Source organism: Lissotriton helveticus, chromosome 6 (genome assembly GCF_964261635.1).
Source record: "Lissotriton helveticus chromosome 6, aLisHel1.1, whole genome shotgun sequence".
In the NCBI taxonomy this organism is placed as follows: domain Eukaryota; kingdom Metazoa; phylum Chordata; class Amphibia; order Caudata; family Salamandridae; genus Lissotriton; species Lissotriton helveticus.
The window spans coordinates 1,937,531,071-1,937,558,395 of NC_136067.1; the positions used below are offsets into that span (position 1 = coordinate 1,937,531,071).

General features: G+C 46.2%; 1 protein-coding gene across 1 annotated transcript in view; it reads right to left on the reverse strand.

The window, feature by feature from the left end:
* Window positions 1-27,325, reverse strand: part of TRIM35 (tripartite motif containing 35) — a 173,371-nt gene that overhangs the window by 30,951 nt on the left and 115,095 nt on the right. Inside the window, exon 5 of the mRNA XM_078649936.1 lies at window positions 22,829-22,950. Within this exon, the coding sequence (XP_078506062.1) occupies window positions 22,829-22,950 (122 nt within the window). The remainder of the gene's footprint in view (window positions 1-22,828; window positions 22,951-27,325) is intronic.

A 27,325-nucleotide genomic window follows, 5' to 3' on the forward strand; every position in this document is an offset into this window, starting at 1 on the left:
TTCCCTTCCAGGGCCCTTGTTGTTCAGAAACACACCAATGTCAGTCCATTTCATGACTTTCCCTTCCTGCTGTGGAAAGTCGCGAAAAGTAACAGAAGTCAGCACGCCAAGTTGGTGTATATATAGTAAGTTTATTGTTCAGTTAATCAAAAGTCATAATTAAAAATGAGAACATTGGGAGGAGCTACCCTAGCAACCAAGATGGCCGCGTAAGCTCCCGGCTCCGTCGACCTCCGTCAGTTGCTGATCTATCCTGTTATTAATCCTGCATTTGCACCAGACTCCCGTGTGGCTGAATCGTTGCTGAACCTAAAGGTGCAATCCGGAGATCTTTATCGCTTCGAATGAGGAAGTTACGCCGTGTTTCATTCTCGGCCTAACCCAGCGTGCGAGCCGGGGCCTCGAGTACTGAGCCGGCCGGGTTGGAGTTGAACAACATAGGCCGCGGGACTTGGGCGGAGTCCGGTCTTCCGATAGTGGAGAATATCCTGGTCGATTTGGATGGTGGTCCTGTGACCCGGTTGATACTAAGGGAACGGCGGCAAGACGCATCTGTGGCTGTGGACGGGGGTCCGCTACCCGGGGACCCTGCTGCACCTCCCGGGGTCGACGGGTTTGGATCCTCGCTGGCGGCGACGGGGCAGAGATCGCTGGATCGACGGATCGACCACCGATACCGTCCGCCCCACACGTGTCTGTTCCCCCCGGAGTAGTCGACCTCCGGGGTTAAAGATCTGATCTGTCGTTGAGCGAGAGAAGATGGAGCGGGCGGAATGTACACCGTCGCTGAGAACAGTAATGGCCGCCATTGGGCGCTTCACTCACAAGTAAACGCCATCATCCAAAAAATGGTCGTAACAGTAGAGACTGTGTGTTTGAGACCGGACTCCGACCCTTTGCCAGACCTGGAACACATGGTGTTACCCGTGCAGCTGGTTATACTCGAGAAAGAGGGCCCCGTGCGGCATCCAGAACTGGCGTCTTTTGTCAGCTCCCGAACAGCTTGCGAGCTCGGAACTACTGAAAACTCAACATATTCAATAGCGATACCGCCCAAGATAGACACGGCCAATCTTTCACACCTGGAGTACGCTTTCAGTACTAATCGGATTGACTTCCCATTTTTCTTCTCCCATTTGGTTCTACTACGTTCTCGAGGCTTACTGTCGGTGGAAGAGTGTATCCATGTAATTGGTGGATTTCGAGAACTAAAACTTTGGACTCGCTTCGAATGTAGTGGTTTTGACTTTTCTGAACGCTTTGACTCTCCTGTGAATATGGCGGTTCTAGCGGAGGGTGCTCGCACGAAGGATCGGAAAGGCCAGGGATGAGTTTGACTGTCTGGGTTTGATATAAAGACTTCCTTGGATAACGGGACATGCTGCCTATAACGATGCGGGAGTCGGGCGGTTTTCATAATTTCCCCGATTTGTTTGGCTAGTAATTTCTACCTTTTATAATGTTTTGATTGAATGTAGGGGTCGTTCTGCTTCTGGCGGGGGGGGAAGGGGAGCCGGGAGCCTGTATGACATCTCCTCCTCCACTCTTTTCCTACTTTTAGGACTTAGTTAGTGGGGCGACAGGCACACTGCTAGTGGGGTCAGGCCGTAGCCATCTGCAGGGGTGCAGGGTGGGGAATGGGGGGGTTCTTTTGTTTTGTTTAGTTTCTATGGCCTTTTTTTCATTCCTTTCTTTTCTTTCTTATACGAGAGGCGGGTTGTTTATCCTGAGCTGATATTTTTCTCATATTCGAGTGTCTACTTTGGTCTTAATTATCCTGATTTGTGGGTGGACAGACTGACGGCTTCAGCTTAGCGGGGTTGTGGATTGTGATGTCCTTTCCCCTGTCATGTACTTACTAATGTTGGTGTCTCGAACTCCCTTAATTGATCTGAACCCTATTAGTCTATTTGCCTGTCCACCGTTGTAATGTGTCCTATTGTATGATACCCGGTATGTGTACTAATTTCTCTTGTTTTTCTTCTATTAATAAAAAAATATTAAAAATAAAATAAAAAATGAGATCATTTAATTAAAACCACATAAAATCCATCCATCTTTTAGATGTTTGCACCATGTGCAGCTGCGCCAAAATGTACAGTTCGTTAACAGGGAGTTCACTAATAATGCAACATAGTAAGGAGACCATGCCCAGGTCACAATCCTAGCTTGCCATTTAGAAGCAGAAGTATTTGTCAAGTTAAAATGCCAGTGCGTCGAAAGGTAAACATGACCAGTACATATTAACCAAATCAATATACACTTTAATACTTGCTTAATTGCTTAATTAAAGTCCTTAGTGCGTAAACAGATTGTGGAGTGCTGGACAACTCTATCCCCTCATCGGTTGTGACCAGCGAATAGGGAAAATCAGCATAAACCATGCCTGTAATCCAATTCCCAGTGAACCACTCCAAGCTATTCTATTGTGAAGTTATCTTGAGACTAGTATCCAGCTTGAGGAATTAAAACAGATACTGTGCTAGATAACAAATTAAGCTATAGGCTAAAATGCTCAAGGGAGGGTCAAAGTGCGTAGAGTTTGTGTCCTGTCAATTTTCTTTATGCCAGTGATTTAAATGTCAAGAATTTTCCTCTGAATAGGAGGTCTTCTCCTTGAAAGCAGATTATGGCATGTCCACACATGAGGATTCCTTTCATTCTGAAGGGGAATTTCAATAGACCTGACAAGTTCTCCTGCATCATGCTGATCTTTGAGGGAAGGGCTATTCGAAGCTCCTTGCGCTTAGATGCATTTCCTTTCATTTTGTTCTTAGAAGATCATTGTGGACTTTTCCTGATCCCATGGTATTGACTGATGGGTCGGAATGCATTTAACTAGAAATTATAAAGTGTTCATCCACTATGTATTGTTGTAGTGCCCTGATTTTCCTATGTAGCACTATGAATTGTAGTGTACTGATTATTATTTAGCAACCAGTAACCTCCTGAGTAGATTTTGTATTTGCCCTCGTAATATGGCAGTGTTCGAGTAAGTCTCTTATCCGCTATACTGTACAACTTTGTGAAGGGGCAGTTTAGTAGAATAACAGTAGAGTTGAAGCATAGCATCACTGCCTGCAAGTCCTAATGCCGGTCTGTTTAAATGTTGGGCGAAGTAGAGGGTGTCTAATGTCCAGTAAGCTTGGGCAAACACAGATAACCTGCACAAGGTCCTCACTTCCTGTTCCGTAGAGGCGGCAGGTATGCTCTCCGGATATCCTTTCCAGGGGGTTAGGGCGGGAGGATCGGTAACATACCGACTTATTTTTTCTTTTGTCTTCATTTTATAGCCTGTACTCAAATACGTTTGTGGTTTAATAACTTTGTAGTCATTGAGCACAGACCAGCCATGACGACATCATACGGAGCGGAACAACGCCACCTATTGTCGTGCAAGGATGTTGCTCGAAGAAATTTATTCCGAATTCAGTTTAACACCCGGGAAATTCAACAGTAAGGAATCTGCGGCAGATCATGTCTGTCTCTGAAGGCAAGTAACTTGTCCTTTTAAACTGCTTAAACGGATGGTTAGGTCTAGAGACTAAGTGTTGTATACTATTTACAAGTTCAAATGTATTTTAATAAGCTGGGGCAAACTGAACAAACCAATATGTGATGGACTTTTTACACTGAATGTTTTAATGTGTATTATTATGTAAGGAAGCGGTGTGTTGTGGCCTCCTTGGGACGAGGGCTTGTGACTCCGCAGAGGTGGCAGACAACCTTTAATTAAGTGACATCTATTTTACCTCCTTTACAAAGGACTATGTAAGAGAAACATGGGGAGTTCATAATCTATTCTCAAGTTTAGAAAGTGCTGAGGAAGCAGCCAATGAGGTGCTGAACATGCGCTGGCCCTAAAGTGAAAGAGCACTGTAGGGTTGTGCTGGGAGATGGTGGGTTTCAATTGTACAGTTGGAGTCCTTTTCGTATATTCTATCTATGTTCTACATTTTAAATGTAATAATTGCTCAATCGAGCAGTTGCCAGTTTCTGCTGTGTTGGCAAGCTGACCGGTTGTAATTTCATCTTTCATATAAACTTACCTTTATTATAATGCAACATCTTTTCAGCGGAAACCAGCTGTTCTGGAACCAGCCAGTGGTCCACGCTTTGCAGTCCTTCTGTCCTGTAGTGCCAGGTGGGAGGATTCCAAGGTACCGGCCTCTCCCTGCACAGACGTACTGCAGACCGGTACCTCCATATATCTATATTCTCAGGCCTGGTGTGTGGCACCCTACTGGCACAAGCACCCTCCGGTGTCTGAACGGGTACTACGCTTTGCCCCGTGGACTTCCTGAGCCTCTGGCAAGTTCTCGGATTTGCATGAGGCCTGTATGTGCTGCAGCTGGTGAGGAATTATTTTAAGTGCGAGCTGAGCAGCTTTGGAAAGAGCTGGTCACATGAGGAGGTCTTCTGCAGAACTTTTAATAGCAAAGGACTCTGAATCTCGCATTGTTTACCTGCAGTCTCACCTGTTCTGTGAGAATTTTAAGACAATCTGCATCCCTACCTTTTGGTAAATAGAAAAATAGCATTCGTTCCTGGTGCTCCAAGGCAACTTTTTCATACTTGCTTTACAAGGTAACATCACAGATTTCTACACGAACAGACTTTTCTTGTGAATGACTAATCGGATGTTAACAAATGTCAAGATTTCACGCTCGCGTGTTAATAAATACATTAGCAAGAACTCTACATTCACTTTTAGAGTCTATGTTAGGAATAACTCCTTTATATGTTCCCGGGCTGGATCCTAAAATGCAGCAAAATACCAATGGGGCGGCACACTATGCTCACAGATTTTTTGTTAGTGTGTTTTTAAGCCACGCCCTTAACTACATCATGCACGCCCCTATGAGACCCATCCCCATATTGGGAGCATTATTAATACATCACGTTGGTCCAGAGAGTAGATCAATTTTGAATGAATCACCAGTTGTCGAAGTGAAAGTGTGCAATGGAAAGGGTGGTACTATAGAAATGATGGAAGTGTATGAGACTGTATTGAAAACACTGGACAAAAAGATTAAATCCCCATGAGAAATGTAGTTTTGCAAAGGCAAATTTTCTTGCGAAGGAGCGCAGCAACCAGGAGACCATGTGGATGATTGTGTTGCTGCATTGCGTACTTTGGCAGCTATGTGCAATTTTCAAGACTAAAATTGAAATCAGTCAGTATGAACTTATTGAAAGAAACCATAGAAAGATTCAGGAAAGGTTATCTACAGAAAATTCAGCTTTAGAGACGGCTTTGACTATTGCCAGAGTAATAGAAAATTTAGAGACTTATATGATGGAAATGTCTGTTGTGGGTATGATTTTTAATTCCTGTAGGAAAAATGTGAATGTACTTAAAACTACAGGCAAACCTAGTTTCAACCCAAGTCAGTTACGAGCAGATGACAAGAGAAGTGTATAGTGAGGTGAATTGCATGTGTTTTCGCTGTGGCAGTAAATCACATCTGGGAAATCGTAAACCATGTCCTGCATGGTTTCATTGCAACAAGAAGTGGCACTTTCTATGGGGTACGTGGTGATAGGGAGTGCTTCAGCAAAAGAAGAAATAAAAAAAATAAAAAATCAGAACTTAATTGTAATGAAGGATTTGAGAAAGCAAACAATGGTTCCCTTAAGTGATGAGTGCTAACTGCATTCTCATTGTTCCAAGACCAAACTGGATGAGCAGTTGGAAATAGTCCCCATTGCCAAATGATCATCAGGGAAAGAGCACCACAATTAAAAAAGGGGAAACTATGAGAATAATGGCACATTCTTGTTCTCCATTTACCTTAAATGGGGACGAGGAAATTAGTGCATTGGGCAATGGAGTGTTAGAAGAGAACACAGTCGAGATGTTTGCTTATGGAGATCAGAAAGTGTATGCCATAGGAACATTGTAGGTAAATTTGGAGTTCAGGGAAAACTTTTCAGTTTTTGAAAAAGATGGATGTTGAAAAAGATGGATAATCTTTTGGTCTAGTCTGGAACATGCAAAGGGAGTTGAATATTGTTTAACACCCAAATCATCCCCCACAGATAATTTTGAGCTCTACAATTACAGTTGCGGGGCACATTGGTGAAATTAGTGATAGAATGAAGCAGTGGACAGAACTTTACCCCAAAGTGTTTTGTGATCTGAAAAAACATTCAACATAAAATTGTATTAAAAAGAAGGGTTGTGCTTGTGTTGCACAAATTGTGCAAGGTTCCTTTGAGCGAGACAAGAGTTTGCATGTGAATTACAAAACTTTGATTTGGCGATAATGGAACCAACAGAAAGCTCCGAGGGGCAAGCACCAGTGATTTTGGCAAGAAAGGCAGACAAATCATTGAGGACCTTAAGGACTTAAATATTAATATGTGGGTGGATCAGCAGCCACTTCCAAACATTAATGAAATACTATGCACTCTTAAGGGAGCTAGGTTTTTACTTCATTGGATAGGTCTGTGGCATATCAAGTGGAGTTACACCAGGATTCGAAACATCTCACATCTTTCGTAACTCCAGAGGGTGCTGATTGGTAAAGGCGAATTGCTTCTGGTCTGTGGTCAGCGTACTCTGTATTCCAGAGTGCCATGAATGTCCTGTTCAAATATGTAGGAGTGGTGTTCCCAGGATGCCATCCTGGTGTATGGAAGAGACTTGATCCAGGTATGGTAAGAGGTTAAGCAGAATTTTGAGTATTCTTGAGAGCAGTGAGAAAAGACCAATGTAAATTTGTACAGAATGGGGTGGACTATTGGGGACAGCACATGTGCAAGAATGGAATTCAACCGAAGTTGAAGGCACTAAAAGCCATTGAAAAAGCTTGCTCGCATGGACAAAAAATCAGTTAGTCTTTTAGGTTTAGTGGAGTATTACTCCAAATTTGTACCAAACTTTGTGGATAAAACACCATCATATAAACTGCTGGATAAATGAAAAATATAGGAGTGTGTGTGAAGGAGCATTAGGGTTAATCAAATAGGACATAGTTACGGCACAATCACTGATATCGTTTGATACCAAGGATGCAAGTTAATCATGACTGATGCCAGGGATCATGGTCTACGAGCGGTTCTGATGCAAAGAAGGGCATGTGGTAAAGACAAGATTGCGGCATTTGATCCAGGGCTCTAAGGGGAGCAGAAGCTACATATTCCACTATTGAAAGAGAAGCTCTGGCTTTGTGGTGGGGCATTATGCATTTTAAAATCTGTGTGGGGTAAGAGTAATCTGGTGCACCAATCATAAAACATGGATTCTGACTTTGCCAAGTTTAAAGGCATCTGAAGAGACCCGAGACACTCTTTTGTTCAAAGAGGTGAAGCAGGACTTAAGTGAACCCAGTATGATTGTTTGTGCGGCGGTCTAAGAAGCCAGTAAGCCACAGTAAGGCATTTCCCCGATCTCACGCAATCTGCCCAGCAAACTCATGAGAAACTGCGTCAAAGGCCACCGTCCAGTCCAGCAGCACTAGCATGGCAGGAGAGTCTGCATCTAGAGATAGGCGGATGGTGTCTGCAACTGCCACCAGCAGCGGTGGCCAGGGCTGAATTCCAATTGAGAGGGATCTAGAATTTTAAATGCCTATGAACATCATGAGCTGTTTGTTAACTAAGCTTTCCAGAATTGTAACCAATAGTGGGAGAAGTGGGATGGGGTGATAGCTGGACAAGCTCTTTGGGTCTGCAGGTGTTTTTTTTTTTTTTAAATATCGGAGAGACCAGAGCGTCCTTCTAGGCAAGCGGTATTTTAGCCGTGTCCAAGGGAACATTAAAAAGTGAGAAGATAGTAGGGGCTATAAGAGATGTGAGATTAGCGGTGATTCTAGTTGGACAAACGTCTGCAGGTGAACCAGCTTTAGCTTTAGCCAAGAGCCCCAGAATTGTATCCAATGTAAAAATGTTCAAACCTACTAAGGAGGTGGATGGAATCAGATTGGACCGTCAGAGCAGTTGGGTTAGTCTGACTGGAAATTTTTTGTTGATGACTTATAGTCGCATAGTTGCCGAGAGCCAAGGATCACCATGAAACATTCACATTGCTTGGTGAAGTGATTGAGCAATTTGTAGAGTTCTTCACAAAATCGAGAATGCTGGCAATTTTTCTAGAGATGTAGCTTCTCCTAGTTTTCCTGGTGTGTATGTGATAGCTTGCCAGTAAAAGTTTTAGGCTGCTTGGTCTTCGAGATTTAGGAATTCACCATAGTTTTTACAACCTTTTTCAGGTCGCTTTCATCATACTAAGGTCTGTGGAGAAGCATGGGGCCGGAGGTCTGGAGGAGAAGGATTGGCCTGTGTAAGCGGTACTGTTCTGCCAAATGCTACTGTGAGACCGTGGTGGTAGTTGGTTATTGCAGTGTTAACATCTTAACACTGGGTAACAGCCACCGGGACGAATACATTCGAAAACTGTTCCAGTGAGATGGAATTCCACGTTCAATAGGTGTTTTGGCAGAATGGGTCAACATATCGGATCGGGCAATGTGCCAAGATTAAGTAGTGGTCTGTTCAGGTCAAAGGAAGAGGGCATTCACTCTCTGGGAGGGGGGGGAATTGGGTGAAAATTAAGTCCGGGGTATGACTCGTAAAACAAGTGGGGTCAAGTACAATCTGGCGGAAGCCATGCATCTCCATATCCGAGAAGAATTTGGCAATGTCTGGGGCAACATCTGCCACATGAAAGTTGCACTATCCCGATAGGAGGACGTTTTTGAAAGACCATGTAAAAGGGTACATGATTTTGGCTAGGAGACGACTAAGCACTTTTTAGCATCTGGTGGGCGATAAATAAGTGCGCCATTCCAGTGGACTCCGGCAAGCAGCTCAAATTTAAAGATGCACATCTCCACCCAGCCCACAAGCAAGGATTCGACGAGTAGAAGTAGTACGTGATTAATTTCAGGTTAGCGTTCCATCCCGTGAGTGTGGATTCTCCCTTGCTGGATTTCTTAGAACAAGATTGCCCTGGACATTTCCGAGCCATTTGGTGAGCTTGGGAAGTTCCTAAGTACGCTTTGGCCAGGATGTACAACATGTCCAAATGTCCGGAAAGTAAGCTTGTGGAGAATGTGTGTACTCTGTGTCACTGAATTCCTGTGTGGCGTTTTTGTAAGGGAGGGTTATCCTGATACTGTTGTGACTAATAAAGGCACTCAGTTTCATGTGAAATGAGAGATTTTTTTGCAGTCCAGGGGAATTAAGCATGTGAGAACCTCACTATATCACCCTAGAAGCAATGGTGTGGTGGTGTGGTGGAGGGGATAAACTGTCAAAAGATCAATTGCAGTTGGCTTTGGTGAAAATAAGTGATGGAAGAAATATGTTATGTCAATAAGAACTACCCAGTGTGTTAGCAATGGTGATTCACTTTACTTTAAGATGTAGGGTTGCCGGGACAAATATGAATAGAGAATGGACGGGGAAAAATAGATTGATTCACAGAAGCTGAATGGTGTTATTTGATGTGAGAAATGTCCCAAAGAAGAACATTGCATATGATCAAAAGGGAAAACAGTCTTGGGATGAATTGTGGTGATTGGGTAAGGATAAAAAAACCTGTACAGGTAAAAAAAAAAAAAAACTGCTTTTCGTCACCCATGCAGGTAAAGGAAGTGAGAGACAAAGTAGTGGTGCTGTCAGATGGAAGGGTATGGAATAAAGATTGCATTTCTGTTGTGCCTTAGAACATGGCCAGCTAAGTGTTGTATGCTGTGGGGAAGATGGGGAGTGATGGGAAAAGGCACGGTTGTAAGGGATGACAAGTGCAGCAGGCGAAGGTCTGTTCCTGTTTGGCATAAAGATTATGTGAGGTACCCACAGTCTGTTGGCCTTTGTATTATGTCAAACTGGGTGGAATTATCCTGTATATAGTGTTCTTTTGCAATACTCATGGTTGTATTTTAATGTGTTTCATTTCTCATTTTATGTTGAGGGAGATATATAGTGTTGTTCTGGAAGGTGCTGGGTTCCATTTGCAATATGGGAGTTCTTTTGATGTATCATATGTTCTAAATTTTAAATGTAATGATTGTGAAGTTCAGCATTTGCCAGTTGATGCTGCGTTGGCAACAGAGATACAAAAGGGGGTGGTGATGGACGGGACTGGATTCAAGCAAGCCTGGCTGAAGACGGCTGAAGTGCCAGAAACCGGTCCCAGGATGCTTGTTTCCGGTCTAGGGAAGGCATGGCTTGGCAGTTCGGGCTGGACTGTTCCCATGAGGCACAGGGTCAGACTGATTTGCATTTGGCCATGTCTGAACTGGGGTGGCAGAGTGGGCTAAAGAACTGTGATGGATTAAACCCAGACCTTTTGACTGGGTGTGAGTGTTTGATTGGTTCAGATGCTCTGTCCATCACCACGCCCTTTTGTACCGTGTTGGCAACATGGCCCGTGGTCATGTTATCTTTCCCAAAAATGTACCTTTATTACAAGGCAACGTATTTTCAAGCACATATCAGTAAACTTTAACAAACCGCAGAAATGAAGGCAAGCAGCTACATCAATTCCACTGAACCAATGGCTTATATGTAATTTGGCTTGGAGGCACGCAGATTTTTTTTCTTTTACAGACTTAGGTGGCTTTTCTATTCAGTTTCTTTCACAGTACCTCCAAGTTAGAACAAGCCTTGGCATAGCCAATAGGTCTCGCCTTTGGGACCTTATAAGTGATTAGGTATGCAGCACATTAGCCAAGTATATGATACAATAAGTAACATCATACCTACAACAAATCAGGACAATTGGAGTTCTCAACGGTTGTTAGTTGCATAAAATAAATACGCTGCAACTATGGCTCATATATAATATTTTAAAAAGTTCCACTTAAAGCCCCGGTGACACCACGACAATGTTGCTGCTCCTGAGTTTGAAAAAGAGAATGGAAATCCAGAGAGAAAATGACTCTTTAAAGGCTGTTGTCCCTTCCCCCTACAAAGCTCACCTGGCATGAAGTTATGTTGTAACTTCTCCATCCTTGAGAAGTGAGCAGAGTGAGCACGTGCACATCGATTTGATTTGATTTGATTTGATTTGGATTTGTAGAGCGCATGGCTGCCCTAAAGCGTCCCAGCGCTAATCCTAATCTGAACCAGGTGAACTCAAGCAAAGAAAGATTAGAGGGTAGTAGGGAACAGAAAGGTTTTAAGTGCCCTTCTAAATTTCAGATGATCTGATTCCATTCGGAGTTCTCTAGGGAGGGCATTCCATTTGTTTGACACATTCAGTGAGAACCGTCGGCCTCCTGTTCTCGCTTTCCTCACTCGTGGGACAATGGCAAGATTTTCTCCATCCGAGCGAAGGGCCCTGAACGACTTGTAAGATCGGATCACTCCTCTCAGGGCTGGCGGGCCTTTGCCTTGCAGGGTCTTATGTGCAATACAAAGGGATTTGAAAGAGACCCGCTCCTGGATGGGGAGCCAATGCAGGGCTTTCAGCAATGGTTTGGCTGAGGCCCTTCTCGGCGCCCCCATCAGCAGCCTAGCTGCGGCATTCTGAGCTCGCTGAAGAGTCTTGATGGTGGCAAGGGGGGCTGCAAGGAAAAGGGAGTTACCGTAATCCAATTTGGACAGGATCAAGCCCTGGATTAGCAGCTTTCTAGATTGAAAGGGAAGGAGAGGAAGTGCCTGCAGTCACTCCTGCTCTACAGGATGGTTTTGTGTTCTACAAAGGGCAGTGCTTAGTGGTGTGTCCTATAATGAGCGAGACGTGGAAGAACAAACTGATCTGATAGAAACACAGATCAATAAAGTGGTTCACAATAGAGCCCATCAGGTTCGACCACAGGTTCTGTCGCAGCTTTACCCTCCCATGCCCCATAGTTTCAATCAGCCCGTGATTGAGTGATTTTCTATTCAGATATCACTCGCCGTGGGCGTCATTGATTGCAACTGCAGGTTACAAAAATAACCCTACTTAGCAGAATGAATAAAAACTGAATGATTCAGTGAATTATTAAATTAACTATATTGCACGTCTCTTTAAAATAAACCATTTCAAGGCACTTCCTAGTTAGGAGAGGCTGGTTCACAGAGCCTAGAACGGTTTGAATTGTAAAGTGCTGTAAAGAATCCAAGTTGTTGCTGTGGAACTCAACGGCATGCATTTTGTCGATCTTGAAAGGATGAGACACCAAGCCTGTCCCGCCTGGCTCCAAGCCTTGCTTGCCTGTGGGTGGCACTCAGATTCTTGCACTAAATTTATTGAGGGATTGAGCGGTCTTGATGGCACGACCAGTGCTGCTGACACGACGCAGTGTAATCACTCCAATGACTTCTTCATTAGAGAACTTGGTGCCTTTGTCTTTTTGATGATTTATTAAAATTCAAACCACAAATATGTTGCATAACTAACCCTCTCCCATGGGACTGTGCAAGAGGGAGGACACGAGAGAGGTTGGCAGGGCTTGGTGGAGGGTTCCACCTGGCTCCTCTAAGGTGGCGCTGCTCAACACATGCTACAGATTTCTCATGCAGTCACCTTAAGTGTTAGCTGCCTTCACGTTCAATAGAGCATATCACAGCACCACACGCTTTCACCACTTGTAATCGCTCCAGAACGTCCGAGCTCCGCGAAACCACAATAGTGGAAGTTTAGCACTACACATATGCTAGAACCGATTTAAATAAATTACAGACCAACATAACACCGTACATCACCTGCGAAACATGTACGTCTGCTTACAATCGCTCTGGGACGTCTGAGCGCTACGATGCCACACTAGTGAAATGTAAGTGCTACACACATGCTACCAACTATAGCATTAAGTAACAGATTTATATGCCAGGGTTAAGGCCTGGGCAATGCCCCCATCTCCATGACACAGTGACACTAAACTCCTATGATCGCTTTCTGTCACTAGATCGGCTCAAGTAACCGTCCTCTGGTTGAAACCGTCTCGCACTCTACCAGAGGTAATTAACAATGACCCAATGCTGAAGTATTCCTATATATATAGCGTGGGAACAGTGACAACAGTTCAGGGCAAGAAGCAGGAGGCTAGAGGTAGCTCGATGCCCACAGATCAGAGGACCCTTGCCAGCTGGGCGGGTAAGGCATACCACGCTCACACAGACATGCTGCCACCCTGATCAATGAACTAGGGTCGTTATTAACATTTAGAGGGGATTTATGAAGTATCTGAGTGAGGCTTCCCTGCGAACAGCTATAGATCAGAGAGAGAGTCGCGGTGCCAGCAGCCTGCCTGGGCCGCAGCAGACTAAGGATGCCTACACAGTAATAACACGGGGCTGGCAACTGAGGGTGGGAGCAAAGCGCTGCCTGCAGCAAGGAACCGCTGTGTTTACCCCACAAAGCCAAGTAAACCAGTACAGAGAAAATGACCCACAACAACATCTTGAACCGAAAACATGCGATGGTTGTTTAGCAGCCATGGCGTGTATCTTATGTTGCAGAGTGAGGGGGTGCTGTCTAGTGGTAACGAGGCAGAATATCGTATTAGTGGAAGTAACAAACCCAACCCGAAACAGCAGTGTGATCTTTGGCTTAATGGAGTTCTCATATCTTCCTCTGTGGATTTCCTTTTTTATAAAAAGAAAAACTGTTTGTTTAGTGTTACTAATTATTAATCCTTACTTGTATAGCAGCACAGTGCCTGGCATGGTCATCGCTAAGCTCTGCGAGATAAACATTGATTATAGTACTTAACACATAAACGTACACCGTGTTGTTAGGAGCTATCATTTCTACAGATAAAGACGTGATATAACAAGCGCGGCCCCGGGGGCCGCGAAACAGACCATTGAAATGTGATCAATCAATCAATCAATCATTGACACTTATAGAGCGCGCTACCTACCCTTAGGGTCTCAAGGCGCTGGGGGGGGGGGGGGTGCCGCTACTACTCGAACAGCCAGGTCTTCAGCTTCTTCCTGAAGGAGAGGTGGTCTTGGGTCAGGCGCAGGTCGGTCGGGAGGGAGTTCCAGGTCTTGGCGGCCAGGTAGGAGAAGGACCTTCCTCCTGTAGTCGCTCTTCGGATGCGGGGGACGGCGGCGAGGGCGTGGTTGGCTGATCGGAGGTGGCGTTTGGGAGCGTAGAAGTTGACTCGGCTGTTGAGGTAGCTCGGGCCTTGGTCGTGTAGGGCTTTGTGTGCGTGGGTGAGGAGGCGGAAGGTGATTCTTTTGTTGACGGGGAGCCAGTGAAGGTCTCTCAGATGTCCGGAGATGTGGCTGGTTCGTGGGATGTCGAGGATGAGTCTGGCTGAGGCGTTCTGGATCCGCTGGAGTCTCTTCTGGAGCTTGGCGGTGGTCCCGGCGTAGAGGGCGTTGCCGTAGTCCAGTCGGCTGGTGACGAGGGCCTGGGTGACGGTCTTCCTGGTCTCGATGGGGATCCACCAGAAGATCTTCCGTAGCATGCGTAGGATGTTGAAGCACGCCGAGGAGACGACGTTGACTTGCCTGGTCATGGAGAGGGAGGAGTCCAGGATGAAGCCCAGGTTGCGTGCATGGTCTGTCGGTTTGGGTGCGGTGCCCAGGGCGGGGGGGCCACCAGGAGTCGTCCCAGGCGGAGGGTGAGGAGCCCAGGATGAGGACCTCCGTCTTGTCTGAGTTCAGTTTCAGGCGGCTGGTCGTCATCCACTCGGCTACCTCTTTCATCCCTTCGTGCAGGTTGGCTCTGGCGGCGGCGGGGTCGTTCGTCAGGGAGAGGATCAGCTGGGTATCGTCGGCGTAGGAGATTATGCTGAGGTTGTGTTTGCGTACGATGGCCGCGAGGGGGCTCATGTAGACGTTGAAGAGGGTGGGGCTCAGAGATGATCCTTGGGGGACGCCGCAGATGACTTCGGAGGCCTCTGACTTGTACGGTGGTAGGCGGACTCTCTGTGTTCTTCCGTCGAGGAAGGAGATGATCCATTCCAGTGCCTTCCCCTGGATTCCGGCGTTGTTGAGACGCTGCACTAGGGTGCGGTGGCAGACCGTGTCGAAAGCCGCGGAGAGGTCTAGGAGGATGAGGGCCGCTGTTTCTCCATTGTCCATCAGGGTTCGGATGTCATCGGTGGCGGCGAGGAGGGCGGTCTCGGTGCTGTGATTGGCTCGGAAGCCGGACTGTGAGGGGTCGAGGGATCCGTTCGTCTCGAGGAAGGCGGCCATCTGCTTGTTGACGGTCTTCTCGATGACTTTGGCTGGAAACGGGAGGAGCGAGATGGGGCGGTAATTCTTGAGGTCGGTGGGGTCTGCTGTTGGTTTCTTGAGTAGAGCGCTGAGTTCGGCGTGCTTCCAGCTCTCTGGGAAGATGGTGGTGTCGAAGGATGTGTTGATGATGTCTCGCAGGTGGGGTGCGATGACAGCGTCGGCCTTGTTGAAGACGTGGTGAGGGCAGGGGTCGGTCGGTGATCCGGAGTAGATGGAGTTCATCGTGCGGATGGTGTCTTCGGTGCTGATCGGGGTCCAGGCGTGGAGGGTGGTGGTGGGGGGTGGTGGTTGTTCGGTCCTGGTGTGCGTTGGTTGGTTGTTGAAGCTGTTGTGTATGTCCGCGATCTTGTTGTGGAAGTATGAAGCGAGGGAGTTGCAGAGGTCTTGCGATGGGGTGATGTCGTTGTTTCCTGCGCTGGGGTTGGAAAGCTCTTTCACGATGTTGAAGAGTTCCTTGCAGTTGTGTGCGTTGTTGTCCAACCGGTCCTTGAATGCTGTTTTCTTGGCGGCGCGGATCAGCTGGTGGTGTTTCCGGGTGGCAAGTTTGAAGGAGGTCCTGTTGTCTGGTGTCGGTTCCCTTCTCCAGACTTTCGAGGGCTCGGCAGTTCTTCTTGGAGCTCTTGAGTTAGTCGGTGAACCATGGGGCCTTCTTGCTGCCGGGTCTGCTAGGCGGGGTCCTCAGTGAGGCGAGTTCGTCCGCGCAGTTGCTGATCCACTTCGTGAGGTTGTCGGCGGCCTGGCTGGGGTTCGCTGAGCTGGCAGGAGGGTGCTGGCTCAGGGAGGTGGCGAGCTGGTCTGCCGTGATCTTGTTCCAGCTTCTGCGGGCGGCCTGTTGCTGGTGTTGGTGGGTCGTTGTTCTCTTGAAGGTGAAGTGGACGCAGCTGCGGTCCGTCCATTGAAGCTCTGTGGCGTGGCTGAAGTCGATGTCTGTGCTGGAAGAGAAGACTGCGTCGAGTGTGTGTCCGGCGAGGTGGGTGGGGGTGGACACCAGTTGCTTGAGTCCCAGGTTGGCGAGGTTGTCGAGCAGGGTGCTGGTGTTGCGGTCGTTGTTGTTCTCCAGATGGAAGTTGAGGTCTCCCAGGAGGATGTAGTCAGCGGAGGGGAGGGCATGCGGGCTGACGAAGTCGGCGATGTCCTCGCTGAATTGCGTGCGTGGTCCAGGGGGTCGGTAGATCAGGGTGCCTCTGAGGGTGGTGTTCGGGTTGGTGTGGATCTGGAAATGCAGGTGTTCGGCGCTGGTCAGAGTGTTGTCGATGCTGGTCGTAAGACGGATGGTGCTCCTGTGGATGATGGCGATGCCTCCTCCCATCTGGTTGGCGTTTCGGTCCCTCCGGACGATCTTGTAGCCCTCTGAGATGGCGATGGCGATGTCAGGAGCTGACGAGGCGTTCATCCAGGTCTCCGTGAGGAAGGCAACGTCAGGGGCTGTGGCGTCTAGGAGGTTCCAGAGTTCGATGGCGTGTCTGTGGACGGAGCGGGTGTTGAGCAGGATGCACTTGAGGTGGGTGCTGCTGGTGTTCGACTTGGCGGGTGCTGGTGCGGGACAGGTCCGGGTGCAGGTGAACTTGCAGGCGTGGCAGCTGAAAGGTCCGTGGGTGCGTCGTGGAGTGGCTTGGTGGCAGTCTGGAAGTCGGCCGGTGTTGAGTGCGATGAGGGTTGCGGCGGAGTACGTCAGGCGGGTAGGTCGGGGTCTTCGTGGGCCAGGGGTCCTGGCGTCAACGCTGCGCGTTCGCACGGTCGCCATTTAAGGCGAAGTGCGCGGGTGGGCGGAGCAGCTGGGAGGCGGGGAGGGAACAGAAGAGAAAAGGGGCGTGGCCACAGGCGGTGGCGGGAGGCAGGAAGCGGGGAGGGAGAGCGGCGAGGTAGGCGGGCAGACAGGAAGGACACTGGACACAGCAAAGAGGATAAAATTACAATTAACAGGCACAAATGGAGGGAAAATTAGGCAAAAACAGGAAGGAAAAACGATGGTACAGCACAAGGGAATACAGGCACAATAGACGGGCAAAACAGAGGAAAACCGCTAAAAAAGCGATCGGACGGCACAGAGAAAAACAAGCACAAATTTTGGGCAAAAACACTGGCAAAACCAGAGGGGAGCGGCCAGGCGTCAGCGAGGCCGGCGGCGAGGCAGAGGGCAGGCAGAGGGAGACACACGCAGCAGCTGGTGGCCGTGCAGCGCGGGGGTGTCCCACAAGTGATCAGGCAGAAGGGCCGGTGAGGCGACCGGGGCTGTCGAGGTCCCAAGAGAGAGGGGCAGGCTGAACGACCCCTTTGATGCTGTTCACAGCAGAGACTATTCAGCAACAAGCCCGCGAGTTGCGCGCGCTCTTGCGATCATCAAGGCCATCTGTTCCCAATCACCGCACCCCCGTCTGGAACTGATGGTGCCCCCTGCACGTAACCGCACTGGTTAGGCCATGGGCGGATACATTGGCTGGGAAAGGCAGGACAATTGCGAGCTGTCGTTTTTTAAATACGCACGCAAAGACCAATGGAAAAAGACGCGCACGAGTTTGTGAAAAGTCCTGGTCAGCTGCAAGAGGTTGTTTTCCTATAGCAGCGCATGCGCGCTGCTATAGGCGCGACCTAAAAAGGAGGTGATGGATGCTACTAGTTCTCCCAATTGTCGTTTTGAGAGACACACAAGCTTGTATGTAATTTTGTGTAGTGCACTAAAATAGCTGTAGGCTTGGCTTTTAAAACATTCAGAATAACTAATGGCGCACTCAAGATCGGAAGCAACAAGGAACAAAGTGTGTTCAGTACACTTCCAGCCTACGGGGTCCGTGGACGAGTGTCACATTTCAGACATCCTTACGACTGAATGCAGGCAGATTCTCTGAAAAAGGATACTCCCTACTTGCTTCATTAAACTTGAGGGGGCCCCACTGCAAAGTACATAGAGGAAGCCTCTCTTGCTTCGGACTAAATCTAGAGTGCTCCGGCCAGGGGCCCTCTGCCCATGCACGGTGCCGGAGGGCCCTATGGCACAGTGGGGCTACTGTTACATCACTAACCCCCCCACCCACCCTCTAGCGCTGATGTGGAGTCTGTAGATTCCTGTTCTGCATTCACCACACAGCACCGGGCCGGCGTGAAAGAGGCAGGGGAAAGCAAAACACAGCAGGGGTGGTGCTGATGCACAGATGGTACTGGTTACAGCCAATATGTTGATAGCAGGAGGTTCTAGCGGTCCATCCCATTAACCAACTAACCAGGACAAGAAACACTGCATGGCTGATTCTACATGTGCTGCACTGGAATATACGAATGACCAACACAGTTTCAAAGCCAAAAATATTTTGCTGGCCCCATTGACATCTTCAACTCTGACGTCACATTTTCAATATATCTTTATAACAGTATCTGGGTGCAGAAACCAATGACATTAAGTTTCTGCCGGCTCACCAATAGAAATCGTATGCTTCAACCACCCTGCAATGTGAATATGCCTTACTCGGACCATCATTTTTTGCGCACGCCTGCATGTATCAATCATCAATTGGACAAGACACCATGCCACCCACCCTTGAACCACTGCAAACACTTTGGATAGATGAAACCGCATCAAGCAGTAGGGTGCTCCTCTTCGTACCAAAGCCTGCTGACTGAGGTTTGTGACATGCATTATAGGAGAATCAGATTAATACCGCAGGGACCATCACTGTGGAGACTACAGCCAATTATCGGGCAATCAGTCGCCCTTCTAGTGCTTCTCAAAGTCGAGATGGACGGTTAGTTTATGGAGGCAGTTACAGCGGTGTGTGCTTAGCATACAGCCCCGCTTCTCAGGATTCAGCAGGAGTGTGCTAAACCCAGAGGGTTTAAACACCAACACCCTCATGTAAACATTTCTGACTGGGGGGGGGGGGGCGAGGGGAAGAGCATGGGAATCAGTACTGCAGAAGTACTGTTTTACTTACTCTTGCAAGACTGAATTAACCGTGCCACACTCTCCGCTCCGAATTTGTAAATGTGGAAGGAGGGCTCAGTCATCATCTAAAGCAATTGAATTCGAATAGTCCTGAATATTTCCATCGTATTGCCATTTTAGATGTTTTGGGACTAATTCACAAAGGCATGAGTGAGTAAAAGAGTGCTCCTGCAGTACTACTTAACGTACTCATAAATGCAAAGCGAACAGGCCAGAGTGATTGTTGTTTTACAGGCATGTGCGGATTTGGACACAAGCTTCCTGGTTAGCGGAGGCGTCTTGGTACGTACGGCATGACTCAAGGAAGGAGAAGGGGAAAGAAATAAAAGCGTGTAAACTAGTAGCCACACAGTGCTGACGCTGAATCCATACAACGTCACATGCACTGCACAGGTTAGTTGGATGGGCATTGGATACAAACTGATACGCACTTTGCATGTGAGAAGTTTGGAGTTTTTGTTCATCTGCGTAGCAACATTTTGCACGTTTCTGATCACTTTGTAAAGAAACAGGGAGTTTTGAGATTGTGTTCCTTCGGAATATTAATTGTAATGTATGACCGCGGCGAGAAAATAGAGAAGTGCGGTTATAATTAACAATGTGTTTTAAAGTATGTGGTGTTTAATTTACAACCAAACGAAGCAATTTTACCTAAAAAAAAAAAAAAAGAGGAAATTGCACACAAGGTTCTGATGTGAGTGGCTCACTATTCAATGTATTATGGTACAAATCTCATACAGTTTTAGACTGCTTACAAAACTGTCTAATGAAATTGATTTTCATAAATATGCTGTGTTAAGTACTTTTTAAACTTCCTTTAAGACCTGCACTCAGGATTTTTTTTTAATCATCTGGTAGGCAACACTTCGAACTTTAAACTGATTTAGGCTTAGCACCACTTCTTGCAGCTGTTCCCACTGTTGGGTCTCAATACTTTATCAATGCCGCATGCATGTAGGGATTCTCGTTACTTTATACTTAAAGGGTTACTCGCTCAGGCATGCAGGCACTTAGTATGGAGGTACCTCATTAAATACTCATCTTGGGTTAGCTATTTTGAATGGGTTTTTGAAATTATTTGAACTTCATTGATGCAAATCCGGCAAGTTATCTTTTGACATAAATAACTGGGATTGACATAAATGAATAGTATATGATCTACCAACAAATACTTTAGGTTAATAGTTTTAATGTTGGCAGTTGTCGAAGTGAGAGGTATCAGAGGGGCACATCGTGCCCATAATTTCTTAATAAAAAAGTCCAAACACGGTTCCCCAACTTTGTTAAAAGACAACTGCCAGGGACGGTTAAGCCTGACATTTAGGATGCTGTAGCTGAAGTGGAAGAGATGGAGTCTCCTGTGCGGCGAAGAACAAGAAACAAGCCTTCTCACCTGCCTGGCAACGGCCCGAGAGAAATGTAAAATGTATAAAAATGGTTAATCTGCAAATGTAAAGGCTGCTTGGAAGCAGGGGCGGCTCCTTCGTAATGGCGGCATGTCGCCCCACAGCCCGCGCCAGCAGATAAAACGAAAACGTATCTTTTTTTTAATGCGGTCTAAACCACGCAATAAGTATAGGGTGGGCATGTCTGGGAGGAGGACGAGTAGTAGTGTGCACTTCTAGTGCGCATGAATGTTTGGCCGGCCGTTCTAGGCTGGTCAAACACACACGCGCGCTCCAATTTATCCAACTCAGATGTGTTAAACAGCCAGGTTGGAGAATAATCACAGGCTCCAATGCACTGAGAGCGGCAAAGGAGGTCACTCAGACGAATCCTGGCGCTGTCCCCATGCCATGAGAGCAGCGTTTGGATTGGTTGCAGAGCCCATCCCCTTCCGGACCGACGAGAGGAGCAGCGAGGCGACCATCACCCGGAGTGGAGCGGCAGGTATTTTTGTACTTTTATAATATTTTCCCCCAGCCCACCACTCTTTCCCTCCAGCCGCCTTAGCACTTTAGATAGGCGGTGGCCGCCACTGCTTGGAAGCAATATTGCCTTTGACTAAAATCACTTAAAGCTTCAGGATTTTTTTGAGGAATGGCAAGGCAACATGGGTTGTACGACGGAACAAAGCAGGTAAAACCATTGCATTCCTTTACACCGCATTATTTGTCTAACTGCGGTAGGTATTAGTAAGGCAAGTTTAAAATATATATAATTTACTTTTGGGGCGAGAACCCGCATACTTACCTTAAAAGCATGGTAAAGTTTTGTTGTAAAGGCGTATAAGTTAAAAACACGCATGGTAATAAATGTGTGGCAAAAGCACTGCAATGTGAAAATCGTGTTGTAAAACCTGCTTTCCTGCGACAAGCCGATCTGTGCTTGCTTTTAATGGACAGTTCTAAAAAACATTTGCACGAGGTACAGTCAGCATATTCATAAGATCTATATTTTGCGGCAGCCTATCTTACTGTGTGTGATGCAAGTTTAAAATACTGACTTACATATTTACACTGCTTAAGTGTGGGAAGGTGGGTACTTCATAGCACTAAATATACACAAGCTACTCTATCCCACTGAACCAACCAAGATTCAGTTCTAAGACTCTCTGGTTACACACACATCTGCAGTAATCGCATTAACCAATAGGGGTTTCATAACATAAAATAGTACATCTCCTGTTGATTAGATTCACTTGCATTTATTTTTTATTTAAGGTTGCATTATTTTATATGCAGGTACCTGAATGTAAAAGACCAAAAAAATAGCTACAGAAAATTGTCCTTTTCAGCCACCCCTTGGATTCCGCCCTCACGCTCGCTGATCCTACCCACATTCACTCAGGATCGCAGTTCAGAATCTTTTTTAAATGCAGTACTACCGCTGAATGTTGGTGATGCGCACCACTTCAATATGGCGGATTCATCGGCCTCTCCAATATGCATTGTCTGACATGAGCTCTTTCTTTTCGCACTGGACCATTTTACTCTCATTTGAATACTTGACTTGTGGCAATTTCAAGGATATGGATTTTAAATTAGACAGACACTTTTCGTCTTTCTGGTGTTACACAGTTGACTTTTCTGTCTGGGCACAATTGGCACAGTTTTTCCTTATATACACACACGATTTAAGATAACTACATTATATTCTTTGTACTTATTGCAGTCAGTATGCGACTAAACATGTGTTTGTTGTTTGTACTTTTTTGATAAACTGGAAACATTTACAATAAACTTGGAAGAAGCCAAATGAACACCTGGACTGTTTGGTTATCACAATAATTGATACTTGTTGATTCAACGGATGATAGTGCTCCGGTGTCAGTGCAGTTTTTGGATTGTAACCTATTTAGGGTCACAACGCATGTAACATTCTACAGGTAGCACGGTGTTAAACGCTGTTGGAAGCACTTAACGTATGCATGATTAATACATAGTTACTGTAACAATATACTAAACCAAATTTTTTCTCTGGAGATTTGCGATTGATTCAGACCACTGCTACCACCATATGTTGCTTATTAACACTAGTTTATTTAGGTACATGCCACACTTGTATTACTCACTCATTTCTTTTGAGCCATGAATTGCACTAATATATATATATATATATATATATATATATATATATATATATATATATATATATATATATATATATATATATATATACACACACACACACACACTTTTTTAAACTTGTTCTCCCATATGTTTGATCGAGGACCTCTCACCCAGTCTCAGTTAACAGAAATCTGCACTGATCCCATAATCCGCTCATAGTCAAGCTGCAGTATGGTTTCCTTACCCACTTTAATGGAGTTCAGCATCTTCTTCCAGACTCTGTACTGCAGAGAGCCCAGGTGGTGGGCCACATCAATCAGCGTGCCGGTTACGATGGCTTCTGGCTCCTCTGCGGTGCAGGCGATCCTGAAAGTTGCAAACAATGGGAGGAAGAGGAAAAAGGGGACTATAAAAATAATGTGCAAACCATTGGATCGTGTGATCTCTGGAGAAAAAAAAGGGATTGCAGTGGATGACCAACTGTTTTTTTTGTAGTGATTTTCTAATAAGGCAGCACATTACACTACAGGGTTTTTCATAGAGCAAGAACAAAAGCAAACCTTCATTCTTAGCTGATTAGCACACACTCAACATCACAATAATGATTCATATATACCGATTTAAACAGCACTTGCACCCTAAGCCCAGTAGGATGGGCAAACATTTTAGGAGGAGAAATGTAAAAGCTTTGCTAAGCTAAGAGCCAACAGTAGGACATTCCCCAAAAGCACCCTGCCAATCGTGAAGACATTTTCTTGCCTGCAGTTTATATCCCGGGTTACATGCCCAGGTGTAGTTGGCCTTTGTGTATTCTTCCCGGACAGCCACACAGAGGGACTGGTAGCTGGAAGGATAGATCATCCTAGCAGGATGAGGTGGGGTGGAGTTGTGCACAGTCTGCTTGAACTTCAAAGACACTGTTTCAGCACATACACACAGAAATTCACACTAGCCTTGTGCCCACAGGAGGCAGGAAATCATGTGTGTGTTTTGGGGGTCTCTAGACGTTTCTTCCATTAAAAAACCTGAAAACAGGTTTAAAACGTGAACCCACAGACGCACTGTCCTGCTGCTTAATACCTGCTTTTCTGCTTGAACACAGGACTTCCAGAGTGACTTCAAGGGCTAGTTGGATGGCCTGCTAAACAGCGCCTCAGGGACAGCAAAAGCTCCAACCATCCTGAACCCGCACCTGGACCACGCATGAGTGAGATCCTGACCCTCTAAATCGTGCCCCTCTGGTTCTTGGCCCTTTGGAGTGGTATCAAAGGTGCCCACATAGCCCAAATCCAGAACTCGGGACTTAGAAAATGTTTAGCCAAAAAGTGCATTGGCCTCTATTTATTTATGCGATTTTATATAGCGCGAACTTTACCCGAAGGTGTCAGAGCGCTTTACATAGGACCCAGTTTCAAACATAAGGACTGACGGTACAAAAAGAATTTGCAAATTGTTGACTTACATAAGAACCAGTTGAAAACATACGGATTGAGGATTACATGCGTTATAGAAAGATTTAGGATTACATGCGTTATAAAAAGGTACAAACAGAAAAAAATTGCAAATGTACTAGAGATAAAGTCACACAAGGAGGAGATACAAATGGATAAAATCTAGGCATATACTAGTGATATCTCTATCTACTTAGGGAGGGGATACACATGGATATACTCTAAGAGTCACATAGGAATGGTAGAAAGCACAGCGGACTCCTGCATAAACTAGTGATTAGAGTTCTCTATATACATAGGGAAGGGGTAAAACTGGATATACTCTAAAAGTCACATAGGAAGGGCAGAGAGCAACGCGGACTACTACATATTCTAGTGATTAGAGCTATCTCTATATACATAGGGAAGGGATACACATGGATATATTCTAACAGACACATAGGCGACTAGTCGTTAGAGTTATCTCTATATACATAGGGAGGGATATGACTGGATATACTCTAAGGGCCACATAGGAATGGTAGAGAGTACAAAGGTCTACTGCATATACTAGTGATTGGAGTTATCCCTATATACATAGGGAGGGGAAATGAATGGATATACTCTAAGAGTCTACTGCATTTACCAGTGATTAGAGTTATTTCAATAAATCACAGAGCAGAGTTCCAAAAGTGTGGATGCAGTCACAGCACAAAGGGAGGGTGGGAGGGATGCAAGGGTAAGGAGAGAAGGGAAAGCAGAAAAGGGAGAAAACATTTGAGGATCATCACTTTACGGTGGCTCCCGCTACATTTTTCTCCATAGCAGCAAATCCTGTTCAGCGGCATCCAGCCACGAGGAGTTCTCTGTAGCTACAGCCTGCAGCTTCATCCCCCTGGAGATTAAGACTTCCATATAAGAGAATAAGTCAGAATGCATAAATCTTCACCATGACTTCATCCAATGGCTTGCTGCCGACCACACCTACACCTAAAGCATCACCAGCTGCCCTGCCCCGCTGAACTTTACCTGCTCTGACATTTTTTCTTCAAAGTCCGAAGGTAAGCGGAGGCCAGGCCCAATCAGTTTAGTGTATCCAAACTGCACTCCATCGTAGTCACCATAACTTTCGATGTGGTCCCAGTCTCTCACAATTAGAGGTCTACAGTTGGCACTTTTATTTTTTAGGTGCTATTTTTCACTTTAAAAATTCCAACATCGAGTTCTACTGATTGTTTTTGTGTCAAATTATTTATTAAAATGTACTCTATTTTTCTAAACTGGTGGTTTTTTCGTTTTAGGTTTCCACTTTATTGCTGTGGATGTGCGGCATAAATACTTCACACATTGACTCAGAGTTAAGCCGGATTGCTTTTGTGACAAGTTATGGGAGGGTTAAACACAGATTAATTTAGTGACTTGTGTTCCTATTTGTACGAGTAAGTGGGTGGGTGTGTCACTGGGTGAGTAAGTGGTTGTATGATGGACTATGGGTGAGTGTCTAGGTGTGTGAGTAGTTCTATGGGTCACTCAATCAGTGTGTCTACTCCTGTATGAGTGGATGTCAATGGCTGTATTAGTGTGTGGGTCTGTGAGTGGCAGTATAGGGTGTTGTCTGTCAAGGTGACTGGTGTTGGCTTAGACTTGTTTGCCACAGGTGGTGAAAATAGGGTCCAAGAGGTGTTGGTGTAAAAAAGTCTGACATTTCACTCGTACAAAACCAGAAAAATGTAGCCGTTCTAGTTAGAGGAGGTAACTAACTTGCACCCCGCAATGCACTTTATGACCTCACATATTATACATCACTCATGACATGGTCAGTGACATCACTGATGACATCTCAAAGGACATCACTGATGACATCACTGATTACCTCATCCACAGTATCGGACGCACACGCTGAACACTGTAGAATCTTTTATACACCCATTGCCGCACCCACACAACCATTCACAGAGCCATTCACAGAGCCATACAAGTACTTACACACCCACTCACTGATTCATTGATCTATACCCACTTGCTCACCTATACTGCCACTCACAGACCCACACACTAATACAGCCATTGACATCCACTCATACAGGCGTAGACACTGATTGAGTGACCCATAGAACTACTCACACACCTAGACACTCACCCATAGTCCATCATACAACCACTTACTCACCCAGTGACACACCCACCCACTTACTCATACAAATAGGAACACATACTCCGCTATATAGTCACCGACAGAAGCATGCGCTCATCTATGTAGCCAATATCACAGTCACTCATATACCCAGTCACTCATGAATACTTATTTTCACATACTCAGTTACTCACCCATACTGACACATGCACACAACCTACGACAGCTATACGGACACTTTCATGCAACTTTTCACACATGCAACAGTACCTCATACAGCCACTGACTCACTCACTCACTGATCCATACAGGCAGTCACACACCTCCTCACCCACAAAGACACATGGACAACCATAGACCTAGTGAGACAACCAATCAATCACCGATATAGCCATTCACGTACCCCACTAACTCACATACCCCCACTTCGACATTAACTGACCGATAGATACACACATTCACACAACCAGTCACTCACCCATACATTCACTGAGACACCTAATCAGTCACGCACCCACTGAGTCATCCATAGTCACTCAAACTCACTGATTCACCAATACAGGGAAGAGTTCTGCCGATCCCCTGGCTCCAGGATCTATTCAGATACCAAAGAAATGCAATATGGCCTTGGTTATGTTATGCATATCGCAGGATCACCCTGGAGGGTATCCTGATAAAGAGAAGGTCTGATTTTAGCCACACCTATGACCTAGTTGGACTACATGAAAAGCCAGGCCCTTCAGCATCTTGCGTAATTCAAGAAGCCTTATAGAGGTGGTGGTCCCTGGGGTTAGGGGTCCGTAACAGACCCCTGCATTTACTTAATTTGTGATCCAGGGAGGTGGTGGTCCCCAGGGCTGTAGGGGGGGCAGGAGACATCTCCACGCTTTTATTTAAAATATAAATCCGGGGGAGGTGGTGGTCCCAAGGGCCTGCGGGTGGGGAGGGGGACCCTGCATTTAATGAATATAGTCCCACGGAGGTGGCAGGCTTCAGCATGTATTTTGATGATTCAATCAATCAGTGATTCATGGAGCGTGCTACTCACCTGTGAGGGTCTCAAGGAACGAGGGGGGGGGGGGGCTCCGAATCAGTCGAAGAACCAGGCAGCCACGTTCTTCATTCCTTCCTGGAGTCTGATGTCAACGGGATTCTTAGTGAGTGAGAGGATGAGCTG